At 39.1% G+C, this 23,171-nt stretch overlaps 2 protein-coding genes and 1 long non-coding RNA gene across 18 annotated transcripts in view; 1 reads left to right on the forward strand and 2 right to left on the reverse strand.

Annotated features, from left to right (window-relative positions):
- PGAP1 (post-GPI attachment to proteins inositol deacylase 1) overlaps positions 1 to 791 on the reverse strand; it is a 29,872-nt gene extending 29,081 nt beyond the window's left edge. The window contains exon 1 of the mRNA XM_032693988.1: positions 629 to 791. Within this exon, the coding sequence (XP_032549879.1) occupies positions 629 to 781 (153 nt within the window). The 5' untranslated portion in view covers positions 782 to 791. The remainder of the gene's footprint in view (positions 1 to 628) is intronic.
- On the forward strand, positions 135 to 22,192 carry LOC116789785. Its single transcript, XR_004358153.1, has 5 exons — positions 135 to 247; positions 10,356 to 10,488; positions 11,822 to 12,663; positions 15,199 to 15,375; positions 21,155 to 22,192. It is a non-coding gene; the product is annotated as an uncharacterized LOC116789785 (long non-coding RNA).
- ANKRD44 (ankyrin repeat domain 44) overlaps positions 1,690 to 23,171 on the reverse strand; it is a 135,565-nt gene continuing 114,083 nt past the window's right edge. For 11 of the 16 annotated variants that reach the window (XM_032693982.1, XM_032693977.1, XM_032693976.1 and 8 more), the window contains 11 exons: positions 21,916 to 22,117; positions 18,093 to 18,171; positions 16,915 to 17,032; positions 16,035 to 16,251; positions 15,248 to 15,335; positions 13,291 to 13,374; positions 11,900 to 12,045; positions 10,999 to 11,081; positions 9,752 to 9,834; positions 8,607 to 8,698; positions 1,690 to 6,404 (listed from right to left, as the gene is read on the reverse strand). In XM_032693982.1, coding sequence (XP_032549873.1) covers positions 6,139 to 6,404; positions 8,607 to 8,698; positions 9,752 to 9,834; positions 10,999 to 11,081; positions 11,900 to 12,045; positions 13,291 to 13,374; positions 15,248 to 15,335; positions 16,035 to 16,251; positions 16,915 to 17,032; positions 18,093 to 18,171; positions 21,916 to 22,117 — 1,458 coding nt within the window. In that variant the 3' untranslated portion in view covers positions 1,690 to 6,138. Of the gene's footprint in view, positions 8,297 to 8,606; positions 8,699 to 9,751; positions 9,835 to 10,998; positions 11,082 to 11,899; positions 12,046 to 13,290; positions 13,375 to 15,247; positions 15,336 to 16,034; positions 16,252 to 16,914; positions 17,033 to 18,092; positions 18,172 to 21,915; positions 22,118 to 23,171 lie in introns of all 16 variants that reach the window. The other 5 variants (XM_032693987.1, XM_032693986.1, XM_032693983.1 and 2 more) reach the window with 3 other exon arrangements.

Consider the following 23,171-nt stretch of genomic DNA (forward strand, 5'->3'; position numbering starts at 1 on the left):
TGCTCACAGAGAGGATTTTGCTCTACTGTTCACTACCTTGAGAAATACGCTTATATTCAAACCTCCGTTTTGCGCTTTTTTGACACATTAATTGCTTCACACCACGAAGTGACGAAGAGGGCCAAGGAGTGCAAGGCTCGGCCTCCTGGGCACTGTCAGTGCTCTGAGTGCTGTCAGAGGAGCTGGCCCAGCCTCTTCCTTTGCCAGCGCTCGGATGAGCTCCTGACGGGTTTTACCGCGGCTACAGGTAACTACAGGCATTTGCAGGTTAGAACGCGGGAAGGTTTTGTACCAGTACGAAACCCCGCTGGTTACAGGTGGGCAGCTCTTCCCACCGGCATCTCCCGAGGGGCACCGCCACACGACGCGGGCACAGCAGCGCCTGCTGCCAGCACATGGACCCCTCACCAGCCCGCACTGCCCGCGCCCCAGTCAGCGCTCGCCGCCCCGCAGGGGCCGCCTCGGCTCGTCAGCGAAGCGCCGAGCTGGGGCAGTTCTCCCTTCCCGCGGGGAGCGCGGCAGGGCTGTGCCTCAGGCTCCGGCTCCTCCCGGCTCCCGGCTCCGGCCGCGGAGGACGGCGACGCCCCGGGCGCGGCGGGTCCCACCTGTTACACGCCGCCGCACTCACCAGGTACTCGGGGTACTCGTACATGTAGGTCATGCTGCACCGGTTCTCCTCGTAGAGGAACAGCACGTCCCGCACCCCCAGCAACACCAGCGCCGCCAGCGCCCCGTAGAAGAGCGCTGCCAGCGCGGGCAGCCGGCGGCCAGCCCGCCCCATGGCGCCCCGCGGAGCGGAGCGCTGCTCTCCGCGGGCTGCCCGCGCACAGGCACGGCGGGGCGGGGCGGGCCGGGAGCGCCACCGCCCGGAGGCGGAGCGGGCGGGCGGGGTCCCCACAACCTGGCCGGTGCCGGGGGCGGCCGCCATGTTGGGGAGGTCGGGCGGGCGCTGGGCTGAGGGGCCCGCCCGCCATGTCGCGGCTCGCGGGGGAGGTGTGTCCGCCATGATGGGGAGGGCGGGTCAGCGCTGCGGCGGCGCCGCTTCGCCGCGTCCGGCTGGGCTGGGGCTGTGAGGGGTGTTCTGCCCTCGTCCCCCTCAGCTCACCTGGCCGAAAGTAAACCTGCATACCCCCTGGGCAGGTGCTCCTAGGGACCCTACCCTGGTGAGAGTACGAAGCACCCCAGTTCAGTGATAAACGTCCACAAAGCCTCCGGCACTCACGACGTAAAAGGCGTGGTTGATGGTGGTTACTGGTGTTGGTTTTCTTTCTCTTTCCTTTTTTTTTTTTTTTTTTTGGTGGTGGGGGGGTTGTTGTTTGCTTTAATTTAGGTACATGTAACACCTCCGTATTTATCTTTAACTAGCCTTAGGTACTCTGCTGCATTTTATTCCCTGTGGAACTGCTGCCCCAGCCCGCTGCAGGGCACACCCAGGACTGCTGGTTTTGCTCACAGGAAAACACAATAGTAAGGCACTTACTAACTGTCCCCCCCCCAAAAAAGAGTTATTGCTCCTCCCCCCAATCTACAGAGGAAGCAATACAAAAATCAGCTTCCTGAGGCGTGGAGTATTTACATACCAGGGAAGTACAAAGTGCCTAACACATATAGTTGCATTTTCATCTTCACTGCTAAATACTTAAGCCTCCCTCTTCACCTCCCCCGTTAAAAGAAACAAAATTTACTCAGTTTTCCAACAGTATTTGTACCATTTTTATTTGCAAAAATAACCATCTGAATGCATTGCAAGAGTAGTTTACAGTTAGGGTTCTTTATTACATTAATACAGCATTCAGTAGTTGAAAAAGTTATTAAACTGTGCTTGAGAAGATTCAGGCTGAATTCCAAGTCATTCACCGAATTAACTTTTTTCCTCATTTCATGTGATATTTACCCAAGTCCTTAAGCTTCAATTTACAAAAGCAAACAATACCGACAAAACCCCACTGAAACCATCAAACAATATTTTATATTGTTTATTACAAATGTTATGCAAAATATAACACTGGCACCAGATGCGTATCACCATGGTTTGTAAAGATATATTGCACGTGCTAAAGCATAAAATATAAGACAAAACCTACAAAACATAAGATATTGGCTTTAATATGTAGATCACTGCATAAGAAACGCATAAAATTACATTTTATACACACACTCAGATTGTCACCAGTTTAAAACGCCCTTTCCTATAACACTGACCTAAGGTTTAATTTTTGTGTAATAAGAAAGCATTTTCAGCACTGCAAAAATTATACATTATTCCTATAGAAATTTAGCATATTAATTTTCATTTCAATGCAGGTAGAACATATGAAAAGAAGAAACACTTTATACATTCAAAGAAGGTCTGAAATGAAAATTTACTGGTAATATATTGCTTTTGTAACACTCAAATGAAAAAAAAGACAAGTTTCACAAAACATTTCCATTATACACAAATATAAAAAGGCACTCTAATATTTCTTACATGACTAAGAATAAAAATCACAATTTTTTTTTAAATCATTCTCAAGATACATAACCAAGTTTCTCAACAGTACAATGGATAAACAATTCATTTCATGTGTTTGTTCTAATTCAATAACCTGGCAGTTGTTTACTGCATAAAAGTACCAAACACATTATGGTGCCCTTTTAATAGCGATGAACAGAAATCCCCTGAGCTATTTCACAGCAATTTCAGGCAGTCCGGAGGTTGTAACTCAGTATTTATGAGAGAGACTTGGGACCCCATCCTGCTATGGATTCCACCTGCAGCTGTGGTTAAAATACAGGATGAAACGATCCTGCTAATACACCTGGGCAGGCAGCTGCCCCTCCCCAAATACCCTTTGCTTGGTGCAGACACAAAAGTTGCCCATGTACTGTAAATTGCAGGATGCAGGGTTAAGTGCAACAATTACATATGATTACTCTTGTAAAAAAAGTCCACAGAAAGGCAAGGAGACTATTTACAAGAGTAAAATTACTCCCATGCTTAAATACCTGCCCTAAATTACACATATGTTTCTACATGTGATAAATTACAGATTAATGTACTAGCATACATAAAAAAAAAAAAAGGGATTCCGGTGACTCACGTGAGACATGGGACAGGCCAGCACTGAGAACTTCCAAGTGTCTCGCTCGTGGCAGATTTCCTCCTCAATACAGCACACTCAAAACACATTTGTAATGCCCTTAAGGGGCGAACACAGCGTATGTTCCAATGATTTTTGGAACAGTGCACACTGACAGCACTGTTAGTTTATAGAAGAGTTTAACGGGTAAAGGTTAGATTTGGTTCCTAGAAGGATCAGCATAATTCACCTCTGCTTCTGGGATGCTGTGTCCATCACTAAGAGGCAGGAGCTGTTGGACTACACGATTCCCAGAGTTATGAGGTATTGCAAAGAGAAGTAATTTCCCTAACTCTGTCTGGTAGCAAGTAAAAATACTGAAACTTTTTAAATTGATGCTTAAAATAATGTAAGAACTCTTTGTAAAGAGTGCTGGTTTCCTCCTAACGAAGTAATTTCATGCACGATGGGGTAACTTTCTATATTTCAGGGTAAGACATGGCTAATCTTGCCAAGGAGCCTCCCTACATTTCTGCTTAAAATAAGAATCCTGCTGTTAGACAAGTGGGAACTATTTCCCATTTGTTTGTTTTCAATGCCATCATTCCACATAAAGAATCCAAAATCTGGGACTCCTACTCATTTCGGAACAAGCACCACTGACAAATTTAATGACTGATCTCTCCTCTTACTTTCAGTGCTTAAAGTAAGGTGGTTATTGCTATTCTGCAACTTTAAAAAGGAAAACTGTTGAGAAAAATCAATCATTAAAATGTTATTTTGTGCTATTTCTGAGGAGAAAACCAGGGTTTCAGGTGATCTGTCATTCTACTGCAGAAACCATAGAGTTGAGAGGAAAGAGACACTATCCCTTGTCATTTTTTTTGTTGTAAACTTTGGAAAATTGTTAACGTTCAAGGAAAAATATTTAATTTTCACAAGGGAAAATAAAATTAATATATAAATTTTCTTTCCTAATTAAGGAACTGAAATCTGCCAATAGATTTTTAACAATTAAGCGGGACATGGCTAAAAATATCGCAACCAACATAAAAGTCCTTCCTTTTCATTTCCACTGCCAAAAGCAAGCACCAAGGAAGCTCATCTCACTTTCCCAGCACAGACTGGGCCTGCAGACAACCTGAGCGTGAATCACAGGAATGTTAACACCTTGGCTCCATGCTGTGCTACCTTTTCCCCTCTACTGCAGCTCTACAGTGTCTTCTCACCTCTCTGGCAAGGGGCTGGATCCCTTTCTTACGCTCTTTAAACAGGGGAAGGTGTTTTGCTTTCTGCTTTTTACCAACAAAGCCTGTGGACCCAACCTTTGCATTCCACACAAGAAGATGGGCACTCTCCCAAAGTGCATCCACTCTTCCTTTTGCTACTCAGGCCGTCACTCTTGCCTAGATTCACATTTTTGTTTCACACCGTGCCAAACAGTATGCATAAATGCTAACTAGGAGAACAAGCCATAGTTATTTTTCCTGGGCATTTGTTTCATTTCAAATAAATAGAAAAACATTTACATTAAAAGTACATGAACATATTTTTTAATCTGGAAAAAAACCCCACCTGTGGTCAACACATCAGTTAAAAATGTCAACTTGAAACCTGCGTCATAAAATGTAAAATTCACTCAAGACTACTAATTACCTCAAAAGTTTATAGTTTTATGGTTTAGGAAAAAATACTTCATTATGTCACTCACATTTGAAGAAAAAAAATAAAAGTAGCAAAGTCTTCAATTTAATTACTGAAGCATTTTGGTCCTCTTGGTACAGCTGGTTAGTTCAGGATAACTTTTTGTTTGGGTTTTTTTGTTTTTGTTTACAAAGTCTCATTCTTCCTTTTGTACATCTGTTGCAGAGGAGGGTTGTGGTCCATTTGACCTAGAAACTTTGGCAGAAGGAGTAAACATATTCACAAAGTTGACACTGCTTTAAAAGCTGGTGATAATAGGCTTTTTAGCACGTTTTCTCTGATCCCCTGCACAGTACACTGCTATGTTTTCTGGTGTTTGGTATTTCAACTTTTGGTGTTACGCTTTCATTGCTTTACCTTTGCTCTGTTAATCCAAACACTGGCAAAAGTATTTTAAAAGTTGATACTGTTTACAGTAAAAATAAGTTATTTAACCATAGAAAAGGAACAAAAAAATCCATTTAAGTTGGCAAGTCATTATAAACTTTTACATACACTTTTGTCTACACTTGATTTCTCCCCCTCTCCCCTTTTTTTTCTGATACTGGAATCATGATTAATGGCTCAGGTGACAGAAACGTCTAATGACCCTAATTCTGTAGTGCAAATAAACCATACACGTTTGTGCTGAATTGAAAAAAAATGAGGGCCAAGTGATTTTCATTTTACACAAGTGGTGTCCATGGGAAAATATGGTGAGATGAGTAGAATTTGGCCTTAAGAGTTAACAACTACATTTTTTTAATTGTGTGCTGCAACTAAGAACTGTAAAAAGTGCCTTCTGTATGTTTAAGTGCTTAATACAGGCAGAATGTAAAAGGTTTCATTTCCTGTAGAAAAGTAATACAGGCAGTTTTAAGATTACAAGTTTACCTTTGGTTTGTATAAAAAAAATTATCTAATTAACAGAGCCCCTGGAAGCAGGAAACAGACAAACGTAGGAAGGGGGTGATGCTCTAACCTTTGAAAGCTACTCTGGAAATATGTTTGTGTACTAAAGGTACAGCTAAAACATGAAAGAATTCTTCACAAACAGTTCCCTGTTTATTTGTGCTGTCGAAAAGAAAAAAAGGCATTTTCTCTTTTTCTACTTAAAATAAGAGGTAGAGACTTTCCACAGGGGCACTTTGGACCTAAAGAAAACATCAGGAAACTGAAAAGCTGCAGAACACTAATGGGAATATTTTCCAGTAAATCCCTCTAATTTTGTTATTTGAAGGCTTGGTTCTCATCAACACTACAAATCTTTCAATACCTACTTGTCAAGAATAATAGTTAAGAATATAGTTGTGAGATTTAAGCTTTTCAAAAAGACAAAAAAATAAAGCTGAAATTAAATAATAACGAAAAGAAGTTTTTGAATACCAATGAGTCAAAATGTTTCAGAATCCGAATCATTTTCATTGTACCCATCCTCTGTTCCTACATTATTACTCAAGGGCTTATTGAAAGAGTTAATGCTACCCATACTGGAGCCATCGCAGAGATGTGTCCTGCCCAAATTGTCTTTTTTAAAACAAACGAAGTTGAAAGCCGTCACTGAACTGGAAGGAGAAAAAGGCATCATGGTAGCCAAAATGAGTGCCAGGCAGTCAGCCACGTCTTTGTTAGGAGCACAAGCCAGGGCTGGCGTATGACCTGGGCACAAACGCAGACAAGGCAACGGTTAGTACTGAGGTACCGGGGGCAGCACCGAGCATTCCTCAGATACATCTCTAGGGACACCGGAGCGGGAGATGTATGGCCGGTTACAGTCATGCCAGGCAACAGGGGTGTTACTCATTTCACAGTAGACATGCTGGGAACATACACACTCTGGGGGGCATTTAAATCACCATGACCACAACAAGCACTACTTTTTTAAAACCAGGCAGCAAACAGACTTCACGATCTGAATGAAAGCACTTGCTAAACACAATTCTACAGCACGGACAGCATGGTGAATACAGAACACGGGGGGTACAGCAACAGGGACAGAAACTGGCTTCAGTTTCTGTGCGTATGAATGAGTCTCATTCTGAGAACAACGACTTCCATTAGAACATAAAAGACATTGGTTTAAAAATATTTTGATTTAATAAGCAAATGATTTTAAAGACTGATCAGCTGAGTATCTACTCAACTCGGAGAGTAGTTCATTTAGGAATTATAAAAGAATTAGACCGGTGCACAGGGTACATGGATAGCAGGTATGACTACATGGATGTTTAGTTACCCAAATTTACATTATGTTAGAAGAATTAATTGCTGTATTCAGCAAGCATGGCATTTAAAATACATGACACTTTAAATACAAAGCTAATATTATTTCAGTGTCAGTAAAGTGAAGGACTGGGGAGCTATTAGAAGCTTGTCTTCACTGCAGTTTAACTTGGCTCCTGTCCAAGGGCTGCTCCTAAAGCAGTTCTTCACGTACCCGAACCTTGGAAGCCACTGTGCTCGTTACACTTGCTGTCTGTACATTTTACAGGCCACTGTGCAGTACTCCAGCACTTTCCAACAAATCCTCCTTTATGGTCAGAGCTGACAAATTCTTTGGCAGCCGGCTAAATCTTAAGTGCTGCAGCACGAGTAATCTGAGGCAGTGACCATTACTGGTACCTGCTGCTTCAAGTAATCCAAGAGCGCCTGAAGCATACATGAATTTGGTGGGAAAACATGAGTACAGTTTGTGCACATTTAAGCACTGACTGCAGTCTGTATTTCTTCTTCCACCGAGTTCCAAGCATTAATATTCTTCAGAGCTGTACTTACACAAAGATTGTACTTAAATGTTTCTGTTTTAAACTGCGTAAAATGGCTCTGTTTTAAACTTGTTCCTAGAAACAACTACAATTAGAAAAACTAAATGTGTATAAAATTTAAACTTCATTTTCATTTGTAACCTACATACAAATTAGCTGGATCTGTATGTACACTTTTAAGGATAAAAACTGTTATTAGAACCTAGCCTGGTTGCTTTTTCTGTTCCCTATCTCTACAATGAGGTTAGGGTCAGATGACTTCAGTGGAACTCATTCATGCAAGTATAGCTAGGTGGCATTTAGTTTATAGTAAATACTCACCACTCAGTTCTTTTCATCCATAGATTTCAAATGTCTTGCAATGATAGGTGAGTATTATTATTGTTACTTTACAGATATGGAAAGATGGAGGTACCAAATTGTTACATTAATGACATTAAGTTAGTATTGTAAGAAAGACCAACTTATTTCAGGAAGATATTTTTTAAAATTATAATTTTAGACTCACATCTCTCTATAGGCTTTATAATGTTTAGGAAAGGACTTCATTGAAGTCTGAAACAAAATTATTAAATTCATTAACTAATCATGTATTTTACGAGCGACAGTAATTTAATTGCATCTTGGATTAGGTCAGATAAATGGCAAGCACAAGGTTTGATCTCAGAATGAACTGGGACACACTCAAACATATGTTGATGGTTTTCTTCCTACCCATTAAAACATGCGCTGATTGAATGCATAATCCTTAATTCTTCTGCAAGGCGTCAGAATTATCCGGTGCCACTTGCATGTTTAGGAAATTCAAGTTACCACTGCACTCAAGCATTAAAAAAGACTAGCTGTTGACAGTACATGCAAAATGAACAGTAAAAGGGACCGCTGTGATGTTTAGAATACATTTTTATATTAAAGAAAAATAAGTAGTATCTTTTTTATGTTTTTAAATAGGTACTCACACAACTCATTGTCTGTTCTTGGAAGGATAAAAGCATCAGTGAAGTCTATCATCACCTTTTAAGTCTATTGCTTCGGTCTGTTGTAAAATTACCTGTTGGGTCCTACTGAAGACTGTCAAAGTATATTATTTACTTACCATTTTCATCTACTGCTAGGACACATGCCCCTTTGGCCAGCAATTCTTCAACCACCATCTTTAAGCCGTTTCGTGCAGCAATATGGAGAGGTCTACAAAAACATAACAACTAAATTCAAGTTCAGTTTAAAACAGATTTTCTAAACAAAGTCAGGTAATGCTTAAAGCATACCCAGCATCTGAAAGAGAATGTTTTCCTTCCTGGGATCATTAGAATTATATTGTAGATGCTAAATTATATTGCAGCCTTTGAAATAATCATCTTATACCATATCTATAAAACATATGTGCAAGCACACAAAGATGGCTAAAATCTAAAGCCTTTCTTTAAAAAGTTCATATTTTTGCACTGTTCGCAGCACACAATTGACATTTAAAAGGAAAATGAATCTAAGGCTGAAGAAATGCCTGTGTTCCATCCCTAATTCTGGCTACTACAGACTGTTCAGAATCATTGTATTGCCTTTTTATCCTTGAATATTCAATTGCTAATCTCTGTTACTGCAGAGCAGCTGGAAATTAAAAATAACCACTGGTTTTCTCCTTTCCTGGCCCAACACCCAGTGCTCCTGTTTGGGGACATTAACGGGACAGGAAAAACATTTTCATATTGGAAGAGGGTAAAATGGGTTAAGATGGAGTGAATTCTTCTGCAAGCACAAGATCATCTGCCACCTGAACTCCTGTCTGAATCTCTTACAGTGGGATTCCCCCGTGCAGGTCAAACAGCTGCAGCTGATAATGTGTGCTATGGACAGGAGTTACAGCTAAAAAACTCTCTGGAAATTAAATGTACCACCTTAAGTCTAAATAAATTATTTCAATTTAAGGTGAAGCTCAAAAAGCTAGAAAGTGTCAGATGTATACTTATGCATTCACGTGATTAATAGACATTTTGATATAGTCGTCAAATAAATGACTTCACATAATTTTTCCCACCAGATCATGTATAGAATTGACATCAATGGAATCAAAATTAAAAGAGAAAATGCAATACAATTCTGGTCTTTTTCAAGGGAATGCATTCAAAAAGATTAGAAATTAACTTTACTGTTCTATGAAAAAATCTGAGACATGAATTTGAAATGCTAAATTGGAATCTTCTGGTAAATCAACTGAACTTGAGAGGATTAGGCTATACTTACGTCTGCAATGCATTATTTTTTGCATTAATAAGGCTCTGTTCTTGTATCTTGTCAAGTATTAACAAGGCACATTTTTCATGACCCTGTAATCAGGGAAAAAACCCAATAGTGTTAATTCACTGAGGATTTTGAAATTGAGGCAAAAGAAATGTTACATAATAAAATGTTACATAATAAAAGTGAAATTTAATAACTCAATCTGAAATACAAAACATGCTGCTCAGTAAGATTGTGTAGAAGGTGAACTATAGGAGCCTTAAAATACTATTTTTGAACCGCCATGGCTGGGATGTTTTAGCACATTCAGAAAATTACACATTCACCTGTCTTTCAACACTTCATTCATTAAATATGAATTCATTTCCTCAGCTTTCAGAGAGTACTGCTGTTTCTCTTGAGAGAGCCTTCAGTGGATAATTTATCAGAACTATCTAGTGACATAGAATGGTTTCATCTCAGAAAGCAGTAATGTGCTTTCTGAGTCTTTAAATGCCTTTCTGTATTATTAATAAGCTACTACAAAACCCCATCAGTGTGATAGAGCTCTAACAATGAATCTTTGGGAATAACACTGATCTAGGCCTTATTTCTGATCTTGTTTCAGCACAGCAAGTTGCAGATGCTGAGCCTACAGTCCTGGCAGGTGGAACCTTGCCTGAAGGACCTTGAGAATTCAGCAAGGCTCATGTGTCTCCAGAAACTGGAATAATACAATCAAACTGGAATCCAGTCTGTGGGTAGGAGCAAAAGAAAAGGCCCAGGAGAGGGAATCCTGTGGGCATTTTTTCTTGCAGAAACAGCAGTAGCAATTGGAATTAAGAGAAAGAGGGGGTAGGAAAAGACACCACCACCAATCTAATCAACGCCTCTGGTTTTACTGCTACTCTGTCAAGGGAAAATTTTGGGTTCCTTACACAGAAATTGGAGAATAAGAAAAAATACTTCTATTTTTATTTTGCTACCAAACCTGTTAAGCTATTTTACATTGAGATTATCTGGTAAAATCTTACAGAGTTTCCTTTACTTCTCTTAGTGTCACTTGCTTATGTTTCAGTTGCTGTAAGAGGTATCCCTATTTCTCCCAAACTTCGAAACAGACTTGAGAAAAAGCTTAGAACAAGTTCCCTTTCTCATGACAAGTTTGGCCACCACATTTCTATTGCAGAAAAAAACCTGGGAGCATAAACACACATATACATTCACACAGATTGTGATGAGCAAAAAGCATTGAGAGGTCTTCAACTTACTTTACTGCTAGCCAAGTGCAAAGATGTATTTGACTCCTTATCTTTTAATGTCAGGTCAGCCTTGGCAATGTTCACCAAAAAGTCTGAGGTATGGAGTAGAAATCAATGAACAAACCCAATGGGCAGATGAACATGTCAAAACAGAGGAAAAAACATTACTCTTTCAATAGAGGTGTGCATACATGCTAATCAATTAAGCTTTATAACATGGAGTGAAATGAGAACAGACTAATCTCATGCAGTTACTCAGCAAGCAAAGTCAGAGCTAACAGCTTATTCATTGTGCCCCAAACTGTCAAATGTATATTAATTTTAATTTATTTATGAACTTCCCTATTTGCAGAGCACCAAGTTTTGCCTGAATCACCTTCTCCTGAGAACAACTGTGAATCCTGCTCTGAGAGGACTAAGTGGATATAAAGAATTTGGGGTGCAGCCTGTGCTGTTGAAGCTAGAGAAAAGGGAATACTCCAAAGACAATAGGTCCCAAATCTGTATGCCTATAGCACATAGTCTAGCCTGGGTAAAAGCAGCTGCTGATAGCTGCCATTTCAAGAACAGGACTTCCTATAACAGAGGACAGAAAAAGGTTACACAATCCTTTTCACACATGCAGCTTTACTGCTCTATAAAATCAAGGAAGTAAACAGGAGAAGAGAATTACTACTCCCCTTGTGCTCTTTACAGTGTGATCTTGAGAGGAAATAAGACTCAAATTTGTTATTGCAAATGTTCACCAAGGCTGCTGAGAAGAAAAAGTACTTTTTTACAGGTGTAAAGGTAGCTTCATACAGAAGCATATCAATTTATTTTCCTCTCTTAGTTTTCACAGGATAAAAAGGATGACTCATTTGCAGTAGCACTCTCCCTTCAGGACTAAGAGAGGCAGGGATGTCCTTACCTACAGCCCCTACGTGGCCGTTCTGAGCTGCCATCATGAGCGGGGTTTTCCCTGCGTGATCCGCAGCGTTCACTTGTGCGCTGTGGCTCAGGAGGAGCTGGAGGCACTCCACGTGATCGGCGAAGGCTGCGGCGTGAAGGGGCGTTCTGAGGGAAAGGAACACAGCCACAGCTTTTGCTAAAGAATCACAAGAGTCACGTGTGCCCACCTTCCCAAAAACCACAAAGTGCAATTTTTTTTTTTTTTCCTGCGAAACTTAAAGTTATCACCAGGAGAAAGTTACAGTAGCAGCATCTTAAGTAAGTTAAATAATATTTACAGGCTCTGTCCTGGGAAGCAGGAAGGTGGATATAACAGTTTAGAGATAAGACACTGTGAAGAATCTCATATTAGCAGCTTATTTATTTTAACAGAACATACTGCCTAACATGAAAAGCAGTACAATCCCTCACTCTTATTCCTGTGATTTTTTTTTTAAATAAGCCTCAGATGGGAAGAACTATCAGAAAAGAACAGATCCATTACTTAAGAAAACTAAAATATTTTAAGTTATATTCAAAGATACTGCAGGAACAGCACTACTCCAAAAGGCAGAAGGAATACAATCCACTTTGAAGGCTATCAGTTTCTACAAGACTGAGACACCAGAAATCGTTTGCGGTCGCACTTTGGCATTTTGGGTCTTTAGTGTGACTACTAGAATTGAAAAGACAGTTGGTACACAACCCAGCTTAGTGTCACTTCAGTTTTGCTTATCAGTAAAGGTGAGATGGTCTTACCCTTACACGATTAAGTAATCACCATTACTGAGGGTATTACATTTGTTTTAATCAACAAAAACAGAGTATTCAGTTTTTAGAATTTCAGACGTTTTATTTAAATATATATATACAATGAGGAGATTATCAATGTGACAAGTGAAGGATTTGGCTGAATGCATATCTCTTGCTGTGTCAGTATTATTTTGCTGCATAGACATTTTTCAGTTGTGTGCACTAAGAATGCAAACATAACACGAAAACTTTTAATGAAATACTTTTCTATATGTAAATAGTATCACTTCATTTAGCAAAGAGAAATGTGTTTAAACATTTAACAAAGGAAACAGGTTCAGGGAAACAGCCTATAGTCATAGCTGTTCTAAACAAACAAAATGCTATTTCTTTTGGGTTTCTTTTGATGTGTGCTATGACACTGAATACTTCATCACATTCTTGCTTCAAGTGAGCCACCATTTAACTGTGCTGCAGTGCAAACTGCTGTCTGAAAGAGTCAGCATGACACGTCTTAGCTCAACCATAACAGATAAGGATTAGTTCCAGGGGTTCAGAAAGAACTATGAAAAATACTGAATGGATTCATGAAATGCAATTTTTTTAAGAAACTATTACCTTCCTTTGTCATCTTCACAATTAACAATGCTGGCATCGATGGCTCCAATGAGTAGTGATGCACAGTTTTCATGATCATTGATTCTGCCAAAGAAAATACATTTTCAAAAAGGTAATAAGTCTTCATATTTTTCTATTTTGCAATATTAATTTACTTCACTTCCCATTAATATTTTTTACTGGTTATTTCCAAGTTACCCTACAAGGCCTTTGTCTTAATGCTTTCAGTCACATTTCTGCATATTCATCATCTTTCCATTTAACCAGACTGCATCTGCTACTATGGATTTCAGTCTCTAAAGCAAAGCTGATTCTTAATTCACTATGCATAAAGGTAATTTCAAAGCCCAGCACAAACCGAGGACTAAAACCTTAATATCTTAAAATCCTTAGTCTGTATGTCCAACACACCTGGATCTGGAAAGCACTCAATCACTGATACTTACATGTAGAAAGATTTATTCTAATGTTTAAGGTACTGAAACCCACATACCTTCCAACTCATACATTTAGTACTTTGATTTGGTGGATGTATTCAATTAATACTTTTTCTGATTACTGCTAAATTGTCTTATTTCATTATGAAAATGAACAGTAACAGTACTGGACACAAAATATAGCTAACACACTTCCACATTGCATTAGCAGCTGTTTTCATTTTAAATTTACATACATATTTAAGCTGCACACATGTTAATAGTTTTGAGAACTGCATACTCTTTTAAAACAAATGTTGAAAATTTTTTTTCAAAGCCACCACTAGAAATTCTGATTTAAAACACTATGTTTCAGCCACAAAGGATTTTAAGTGGAGTAAAAACAGTGCTTCCAATATGCTTTTATTTCTCTAATACATTGGCTTTTTATAATTTCAAAGTTTGATACATGACAAGTTACTTTCCTACTTCCTAATGATGTGAAGAAAAGCCTACTCAGTAGTAACTTCTGTCATTACTTCTGAAAGACGTTCATTCTTCTAAGAGAACAGAATACAGTTGTTCTAATTATTGGCAGGATTTGGGAAGGTTTGCATTTGTCTTTAGAGCACTTAATTCCTTACTCTGATGGTTAACACATTTTAATAAGCATGTTACATCCTACATACTAATCTTGCATTTTTTTGTAAAATGCATTTGCAATTATGTTTTGCTCTATTAGCACCCTTTCTGCATGAAAACATACTGCTTTCTGTGAATAGGATGTGTCTGAAGTACATGCATAACTCATAATAGCAAACACTTTGTTGTTGTTTGTAAGTAATTTGAGAGCTTTGAATACAGAGTCTGCCTGTAAAGCTGATGGATCCCTTTGGCAATGACCTGGGTAAGAAGTCCCAAACCCTCAAGACATGAGATTATCTCAGAAGTGAAAAAGACCATGAAGAAAGTCAGACTGGAAATCACTTCTCTGAGGATGTGTTGCAAAACATATGGCCTGCACAGAACACCATTCTAGCATGACACAGATTGTCATTTTAAAGGTTGTCCTTCATTAAGGTTTTGTTCCTGTGCTAAAATAGAATCGTCTTGATTCTGACAAATTTATTTCAGCCACTGCATTTTTCAAAGGAACCTCCAAAGGTTATATTTACACAGACCAAGGCACTATAGCCCAGGCCATGGCCTCAGAGTGGAAGAGCTATTAAGTTCCACCCTGTGTGAAGAAATGGCCTAAGTCTGTAATTGTAAGCAAAGGAGAAGAAACTCTAAAGGAACAGATATACAGCTAATGTAATTACAAGTCAGCATTTTACCAAAAAGCTGAGGGTTATGCAAAAAATATAGTCTTTATTCTACCACTTTTTAAGTAGAAGTATAAGGACAATGTTATGGTCAGCTTTAAAACTATTTGCTCATGCAAATAATCTCGAAAAAGCTAACTTTCTTCTCATACTGCTACTTTTTGCAGACATATCCTAAAGCAACATCTGCATTTGTTACTGGAGATTTCTACTTACACAGCACAGTGCAATGGAGAGAAGCTATTACCATAGAATTTGTGGAAAAGTTTTTGTTCCAACAGTACCTCTATGCAGTTTTCATGACCTATAAGAGATCAGATATTTCACAGTGTTGCACAAAGTAGGTAATTCACTTAATTCATATTAGGTTTATACAGGTTAGACTTTAAGTTCAAAGTTGAATACAATGTGTAAATAAGCTGTTATGCAACAAAACAGAAGATTTTTTTTTTTTTATGGCAGCAGCAAGATAGATCCAGGCCAATATTAGCACTTATGGAAAAAAAGAGGTAAGAAAGAGTCTCTTTTTAATATATGGTGCCTTACAACAAATGATCCAAATGACGATTCTGAGAAGCTTTATTCTTATATTAAGCAACAAGTTCAAATTATCCTGTTTAGAATAATCAGTTCAGTTCAGAATATCCACCTATTCACATGGCCACTTGCATCAATAAGTAAGGAGGTGACACCTTAAAGGAGCATTCCTGGTCCCACAGAAATCAACTTCATCATTGACACAACACCAGAATTCCACCCTGGCTTCTTGTGACTTGGAGCAAATGAGTTGCAAAGCCACTGGGAGGTATCACTGGAATTTCCCTGGCTTCTGAACTGAAGGGTGCACACAGCAAATGCTACCTACAGAGAGCACGTAGAGCTCTGGGAGATAATTTGCCTCTTCAAGTCAAGCTCCTGAAAGGTTTAAGCTGCTTTGTTAACATGTTTCCCTAAAACTGAGGCTGCATTTGAACTTGGCAGCAGTCCAGAGGGAGAAGCTTACCATTGTAACAAGCCCAGTGCAGTGGTGTGTAACCTTGATTATCTTTCAGACTGCAGTCTTCCTCAGCCAGTGCGATCTGCAGTAACTCGTTCAGCCAAGTGGCGTGACCCCGAGCTGCTGCAAAGTGCAGGGGTGTTCTGCCTCTGGCATCTTTACACAGAATAGAGACTTCTTTCTCTAACAGCATCTGAACACATTCTTCGTGCCCAGTCATAATCTGATAACAAAAAAGTGAGTGAAGAGGTTGACATAATACAGATTCTTGCCCAGGAAATATGAAATATGATTGATGCCTGTGAACATGAAATGGTCTGGATGGGATTCAGCAGGCAGAGATAAAAGCTCACTTGCTGAACTGCTCACTGCAATAATCATAAAATTCTATATAAATATCTTCTCTTGTATCAGCTTCACATTGGATAAGAAGCTAGACTTAGCTAGGGAAATCTATCTTAGTCTAGCTAGACTAGAAAAGATTAGATCTGCCTCAAGTTTCACAGCTTCTAGAAAACTTAAGGCTTACCTACTTACACCATTCCAAGAAAAATGAAAGTAACAGCTGGCCAGTTCTTTTTAAGAAATTATTTTCAGAATTCTTGAGTACTCTGTTATAAGAGTAATGATTGCTATGATAAAGTGTCTAGAGCCAAGAAAAAGTGGTCTAATCGCTATTTCACCTAATTAATTAAAGCAAATGTGAAATAAAGTCAAAAGCAGAGCACTACTGAGAGTAGATCTGTCCTGCTTTTTATGTCATTGATTATGGTTGGTCACGTTTCCAATCATTTACAATGTTCTCCATATTTAAATATCCCTATATTTATGAGTGAATTGTAGTCATAGTAAAACAAATAATTAAGAATCATAAAAATTAAGTCACCCCTCGATGTAAAGCTGTGCATCCCAGGAGATCAGCTGCATCTACAGATGCTTCTTTTTCAAGTAATAAAGAAACAGCATCAACGTGCCCATAAGCCACTGCAAGCATTAGTGGAGTTCTAGAAAAAAAACAAACCAGTCACAGCTATAAAATGACATACTATGTCATACTATAAATGCCCCTACTTACTTACACAGAGAGAGAAATCAAGAAGCCCTACATTTCTCTCCATTCCTACCCATAAACCTTTTTTTTTTCACCATGCTTATCCATATGGCACCCAAGTGAAGATCTTTTGTATGAAATTATTAAGATGTTTAACAATTAACTGCCATGACTAAAATAGAAACAAACCCATTTTTAAGCAATTTACAGAGCAACATCGTTAAGACAATCTGTTCTCCTAATAACCCACAATTATTGTCATCTCTGGTGACACATGAGTTTTGCAACACCCAAGTTTTGTGAATGAATGTCCCTGCTAGTTACCAAGATGACAATGACCTAAAGCATTTCTTCTGCAAAACTGCACAATTGCTTAAAGGGGATGAAGGGGCACGAGGAAACTATTCAAGCCAAACTTTGGACTAACATATCTTCCATTTTTTACTGAAAGAGGCTTATTTTCCTTCTATTTTTAGGCAAGACTAATACCATTTAAAATTATATGTGCAGACATTATATGTACAGCATAAGATGTTCCATACACCCCAGATGAATTTTTTAAACCGTTCACACTTTCACTTTAAAAATACACTTTATTGTCTCTTTGTAACTGTCATTTAACAAGCTGTAAAGTTTTTGTAGGAACATCTCCGATGCATGTGTCACCTCAAATAAACACTGTGTTCTACTGCACCAGCCTAACGTATCATGCAAACCCCGAAACAGTAACATTTTAGAAAGAAAAAGACTCTACAGAAACATCTCAGGAGCCTGTTAGTTTTTATTGAATCTGGTCCTCAACATCTATAAATTTAAACTATGAAGCAGAGGCTAAGATTAATGATTAGTCCTTTCCACATGGCTTAGATCAACTGAATGAATACGTACTTTGTAATCTCTGCCAAATTCTATGAGGAGAAGTGCAGGAAATACAGTATTTCAAATAAATACTTTTTTTTGGTGAGAAATATGAGATGCTATTTGAATTGTAGAACTAAAAAAAAAAAACTTACTGTCCTTTGGCGTCTGTCACATCAGGGTTGTCTGCAACTTCTAGCAACAACCGTAGACAAGGTGTATGGCCATTAATGACTGTAAAGAAAAAACAAGTATGTTTAATTTCAGATACTTTTCCACTGGAATGCTTATGGATAAGAAATTTCCTTACAGAAAAGTCCACAGTATAAGAGATCAGTATTCTCCCAATTTTTATTTAAATTCATTTCACTCGTGCCAGTGAAACGGTGAGCTGGTTTTTCCCTGACCTCAGTAAGAGGAGGATTAGTTCTCTTAAGATACAAAAATCCCAAATGAGTAAAACAGAAATCCTGATTTTCACTACTGAGAAGATTTCTACTAAACCAGACAGTATTTCAAAATCCCCCAGACTGAGCAGGCACACAAGGTTTGGAACACAGTAGGAAGTATGTCAGCAAGGTTCCTTAATTTTATGTGCACTGTGCAAGCAAGTACTTCAGTACTGCTATCAAAAAAATAAACATCTGCAAAGAATGACCAACTATACAAATGTCATATTCATGAAAGCAGATAACACCAGGGGCTAGAATTCCCTTTGAGTTTTTCCATTTTATCAAAAATAATACTTACCAAAAACATTTGGGGTTTTATTTTTGTTTTGTTTTTTGGTGATAGAGTTTATTTTGGGTTTTTTTTGGTTGGTTCTTTTTGTTGGTTTTTTTTTAATGTAACCTACTGCTGCTGGAAAACAGCTCTGAGTTACTAATTTTGCAGGGCTTGACACTGAACCCCATCTGTGTGTCAGTTGGCTTAAAGGCTTCAGCCTTTCATGAAATGAAGAGACGAGTATTTTCTTCTTTGAAAAACAATTCCTGTGCTCAGTAGATATACGTGGTGTTCTTATTACACCAAGTCATGCATTCACACTGCCCACACCCCGTGGGCTGAGGCAAAACCCTTGGACACCACCTATGTCACATCACTCTGGCAGAGAAATGGGCACACATCATCACATTTAAATTATTCATCCAAAAATGGTCTTAGTTGCTCTACCCATAAAATTAAAAGACATTTTTAGTTATTTACCACTAAGTAATGCCATATACGTGACATGTAAACAGTTCTGCAGGGCAGATGAGTCACTGGCTTAGGGGGGGAAAAAAGAAAAAAGATCTGTTCTTTCTTCCAGCAGTAGGAAGAGAAATCTTAACTTGTTCACAAAGACATCTGAAAAGGATTTTGGTAAATGAGTTTTAGAATAGATACTCACAGAAACTCCTAGGTGCTGACCTAGCAATTGCTAAGCATTGCAGAGCCTGCAGGGAATGTTAGTTTTGCCGACAGAGCTACAACACTAACACTAGGGGAACATTTGCAATGGATTCCCCAGGCTAGCCAGAGGACAGGCTGGTGGTATTAAAATTATACAGGGAACATATAATTTAGGTGAAGGAAATTCTCCATGTTATGAGGTCAGAGGAAACCTATTCCCTAAGGGGACAGACAGAAAAAAGAAACACTTCATTAGGCGAGTTCTCTACTAAAGTCACAAATCCCTTTACTGAACGGAATTCCGGAGAATCCCATCATCCAGTTCACCACTTCAGATCTCCTCAGCTTAGTGTTCAGCAATTGTGCTGGTGTAATTAGAAGGAATGAGGGTAGACAAGTTTAAGGGGATGGGCACACATGCCTTCTTGTTTCTTTCCAGTGCACAGTATTGCATGTGCAAGTAATGCCCTTTGTGTGTGCAAATGTGCACTGTCACTCGAGGGATTAATTCAGCAAGAATTCTGTTCGATTTCTGAAAATATGCCATGACCTCCTACACTTGCACTGCAAATACAACATTCTGAATGCTGCAGCAGCTCCAGGCCGAGTTCCCGACAGGTGGCACCAGTTTTTGCTAAAACACTCCTCACCGAAGTGTATCGTTATGAAACAGCACCATGAAAATCATCACGTTGCAAGGGGCTGTTTATAGTAGCTGTGGGTAGAAGCTTTACTCCAGAGCTAATTTCCACAGAGCTCTGCATAGCTCTTGAGTGGAAGGTTCTAAGTGTTGTCTTAATGGATATTTACCCAAAGTGCACTTAACTCACAGCTGAAAGCTTCCCAATTCATGAGGGTGACGAATGTCCTTTACTAAGAGTTCAAATATTCACCCTGTTTTTGCAGTATTTTCCCTTCTGCTTAAGGTACATGTACTCTTTAGTGTCTCACTCCTGGGTGTAGGATTTTTTTTCCTTTTTTCTTCATTATTTTGGGGGGGTTGTTTTTAATACATATCTAACTTATTTTGCTTCACTGCAGATGTAAAGAACATTTTATTTTTATCCCTGGAAATGTTTTTTAATCTGAGAAGCAAAAAGTATCACAGACCAGAAAAGTCTACAATACTACAGTGATGGGGGTGATTAAAAAAGATATTAAAATCAGGGGAAAAGCCCACAGTCTGAATTTGTATGAAAGTAAGAAAAGTGTGTAGTAAAATAACACCTTCTGGTCAACAAATTTACTCCATTCTACTCCACAGATTTAATCAAAACATTCATATTTCAAGTCAGAGCTGCTAACAAAAATATGGTTTTGTTACCATTTAGTTTTCTCAGTACTGAAGAGCCCTTACAGTTCAGCTGTGACAACTAGAAACTTATGTCACTATAACCACATTTTTAAATAAATGCAAATCATTGCTATAGTGATGATGTAACAGAAAAAGATATGTTTGAAGTAACTACAGAAAAGCTCTTGAACAACACAGCTCAGTCTTGTGGTAGCACTAAGATTAATTTAAATTAATTAAACCATCAGTATTTATCATGAGGAAAAATGTGCTCAGTTCTGATGTAAAACTGAAGAAGTCAGAAAGCATTTTTAGTATGCAGTGAGATCTATTACAAGCATTCAGTGCTGCAGACAATATTGATAATAGTCCTTTTGACTTTATGTTTTTATGATCACACACAGAGAATAAACTGGTACTAGAGGATATATATGCATTTTAATCTAAGCAAGATTAAAAGATAAACAGAAAGACAATTAAGTCTGGTCCTGAATTAATTATCCATGTGGTATTAATTTTCCTTCCCACTAGAGGCCACTGCTACCCTGTACGGAGCTCCTCCAGGAACAGCAGAGAAGACACGTTCCCTTTGGCACCTCCAGATATTTACCTGACAGGTACATATCCAATAACAACCTTCAAATAAATGATAAAGTCTACATTTCCCAGTTAATTATGCATGTTACATAATTAACACCCCACACATGAGGAGTGGAGCGGGCTCCCAGCAAGTGCAAGTTCACAAGCTCAGGAGTAGGAGGAGGTCTGAGAGGAGGCGGTGAATTTCCATAGTGTTGCCACTGCAAAAGGCTGCAAGTTTTGAACACCAGGATAATTTCATCACCAGTCAGAGCCCACATGTATTTTTCAACCTTTCTTCCAAAGGAGAAACCGTGAGGCAAGTGTTCCCTCTTCCCCTGATTTTTTGGCTGAGGAACCATTAAGAGAAGGCATCACAAGGGAGTCACCACACATCTTAAAGTGTAGTTGGTAATAGAGAGGTATGGTAAAGAAAAGGCAAGCAGGTAAGGGCAGAGCAGTAGTGGTGTGGAAAAAATATGGGATTCTGTGTGAGGGAGGACTGAACCACAGGGACAGAGAAAAAAAAGACCAATGAAATGGAAGATAAATGGTTTAACTGTAGGACCTCAGAAAACAAGCATCAGTCCTCAGTACATGTGAAAATCTCCTTCCCTTTAGAAGAAATGTGCACAGTGATAATAGGTAAGTAAAGATAACTGCTTCCGTGTGGTAGGGTTTATACCACAAGTGTAACATAAGATCACACTCACCTGAGGCATGGAGGGGGGTCCTTTTGGTGACATTGTCTTTTACAGTGACAGAAGCACCCTGGCTGATGAGAGCTTCCACACACTCTGCATGTCCTTTAAATGCAGCCAAGTCCAAAGCAGTGCGTCCCTTCTCATCCTTAATATCCAGATCTACCAGAGATTGGAGAAGTACCTCCAAGGCTTGATGATGACCATTATAGGCCTAGAAGTATGAAATGTGTCATTTAAAGAACACAGCTCCTGTCTTTCAAAGACCTTTCATATAAATTGTGAATAAAATCCCTCCTTGTCAGTGTCTCCTAAACACGGTTTTCTTGATTCCTTCTGACTCTTTCTTCAACTTGAAAAGATTTTCCCAAATTACACTGTTGCCAAGAAACTAAAAAATTCCTAGTGTTTAGGGAAAGAAATTATGGTTCGTGATTTGTTCTAACCTTCTAATACAACCAAGACAAGGAGTGTCAGGCAATAATTTGCCCATTCAGCACAGGTCAATCAACAATTAATTTTTCACATTCTACAGTATCTGTCAGGGAAACACTTGCTTCAAAAACTATATTGATTGGAGTGATACTGGTCAGAGTTTGCATGGATTATCACCTAACCGGCTGCTAAATTCGACACATGTGCTGGTCTCCAACTAAATGAGGGCAATTCTCAAACCAGACTTTTGTGCAAATACAAACTTGACCTGCTGTTTATAGCTGCTGCTTCATGGAGTATTCCTGACAGCTGAATCATTTGGTAGAACAACCACAGTGACAAGTACATGCACTTCCAGACCTACAGTCGCACTGGAGCCAACAACACAAACACAGCTGCCACTGCAAAACCCAGTGAATAGCCCCAGAAATTGGAAATATTTCATTCACTTTGTAGGGACTGCCCTCCTCTCCTTACTGTCAGACTCACAGAGAACATCCTTTTTATTTATGCATGATTATGTAATTACTATTATCAGAGTTGAAACTGTGGACTCTCCATGCCTGGAGATATTCAAAATGTGATGGGGTACGGTCCAGAAAAAATCCGGTCTAGCTGATTCTGCTTTTACCACAGAGCTGGGACTTGATTTCCAGAGGTCCATGTCAACCTCAACTATTCTGTGATTGGGAAGAGGGAACTGGGAAAAGGGATCATGACTCTTGAGCTCTTGGGAGAGAGAAGCTACTGTGATCTCTGAGGCCACATGTGCTAGATTCTGTTGTGATATCACAGTTTCCAGAGCACTCTCACAGAACACTTCAGGAGTTTAA

Source organism: Chiroxiphia lanceolata, chromosome 7, assembly GCF_009829145.1.
Source record: "Chiroxiphia lanceolata isolate bChiLan1 chromosome 7, bChiLan1.pri, whole genome shotgun sequence".
Taxonomy (NCBI): Eukaryota; Metazoa; Chordata; class Aves; order Passeriformes; family Pipridae; genus Chiroxiphia; species Chiroxiphia lanceolata.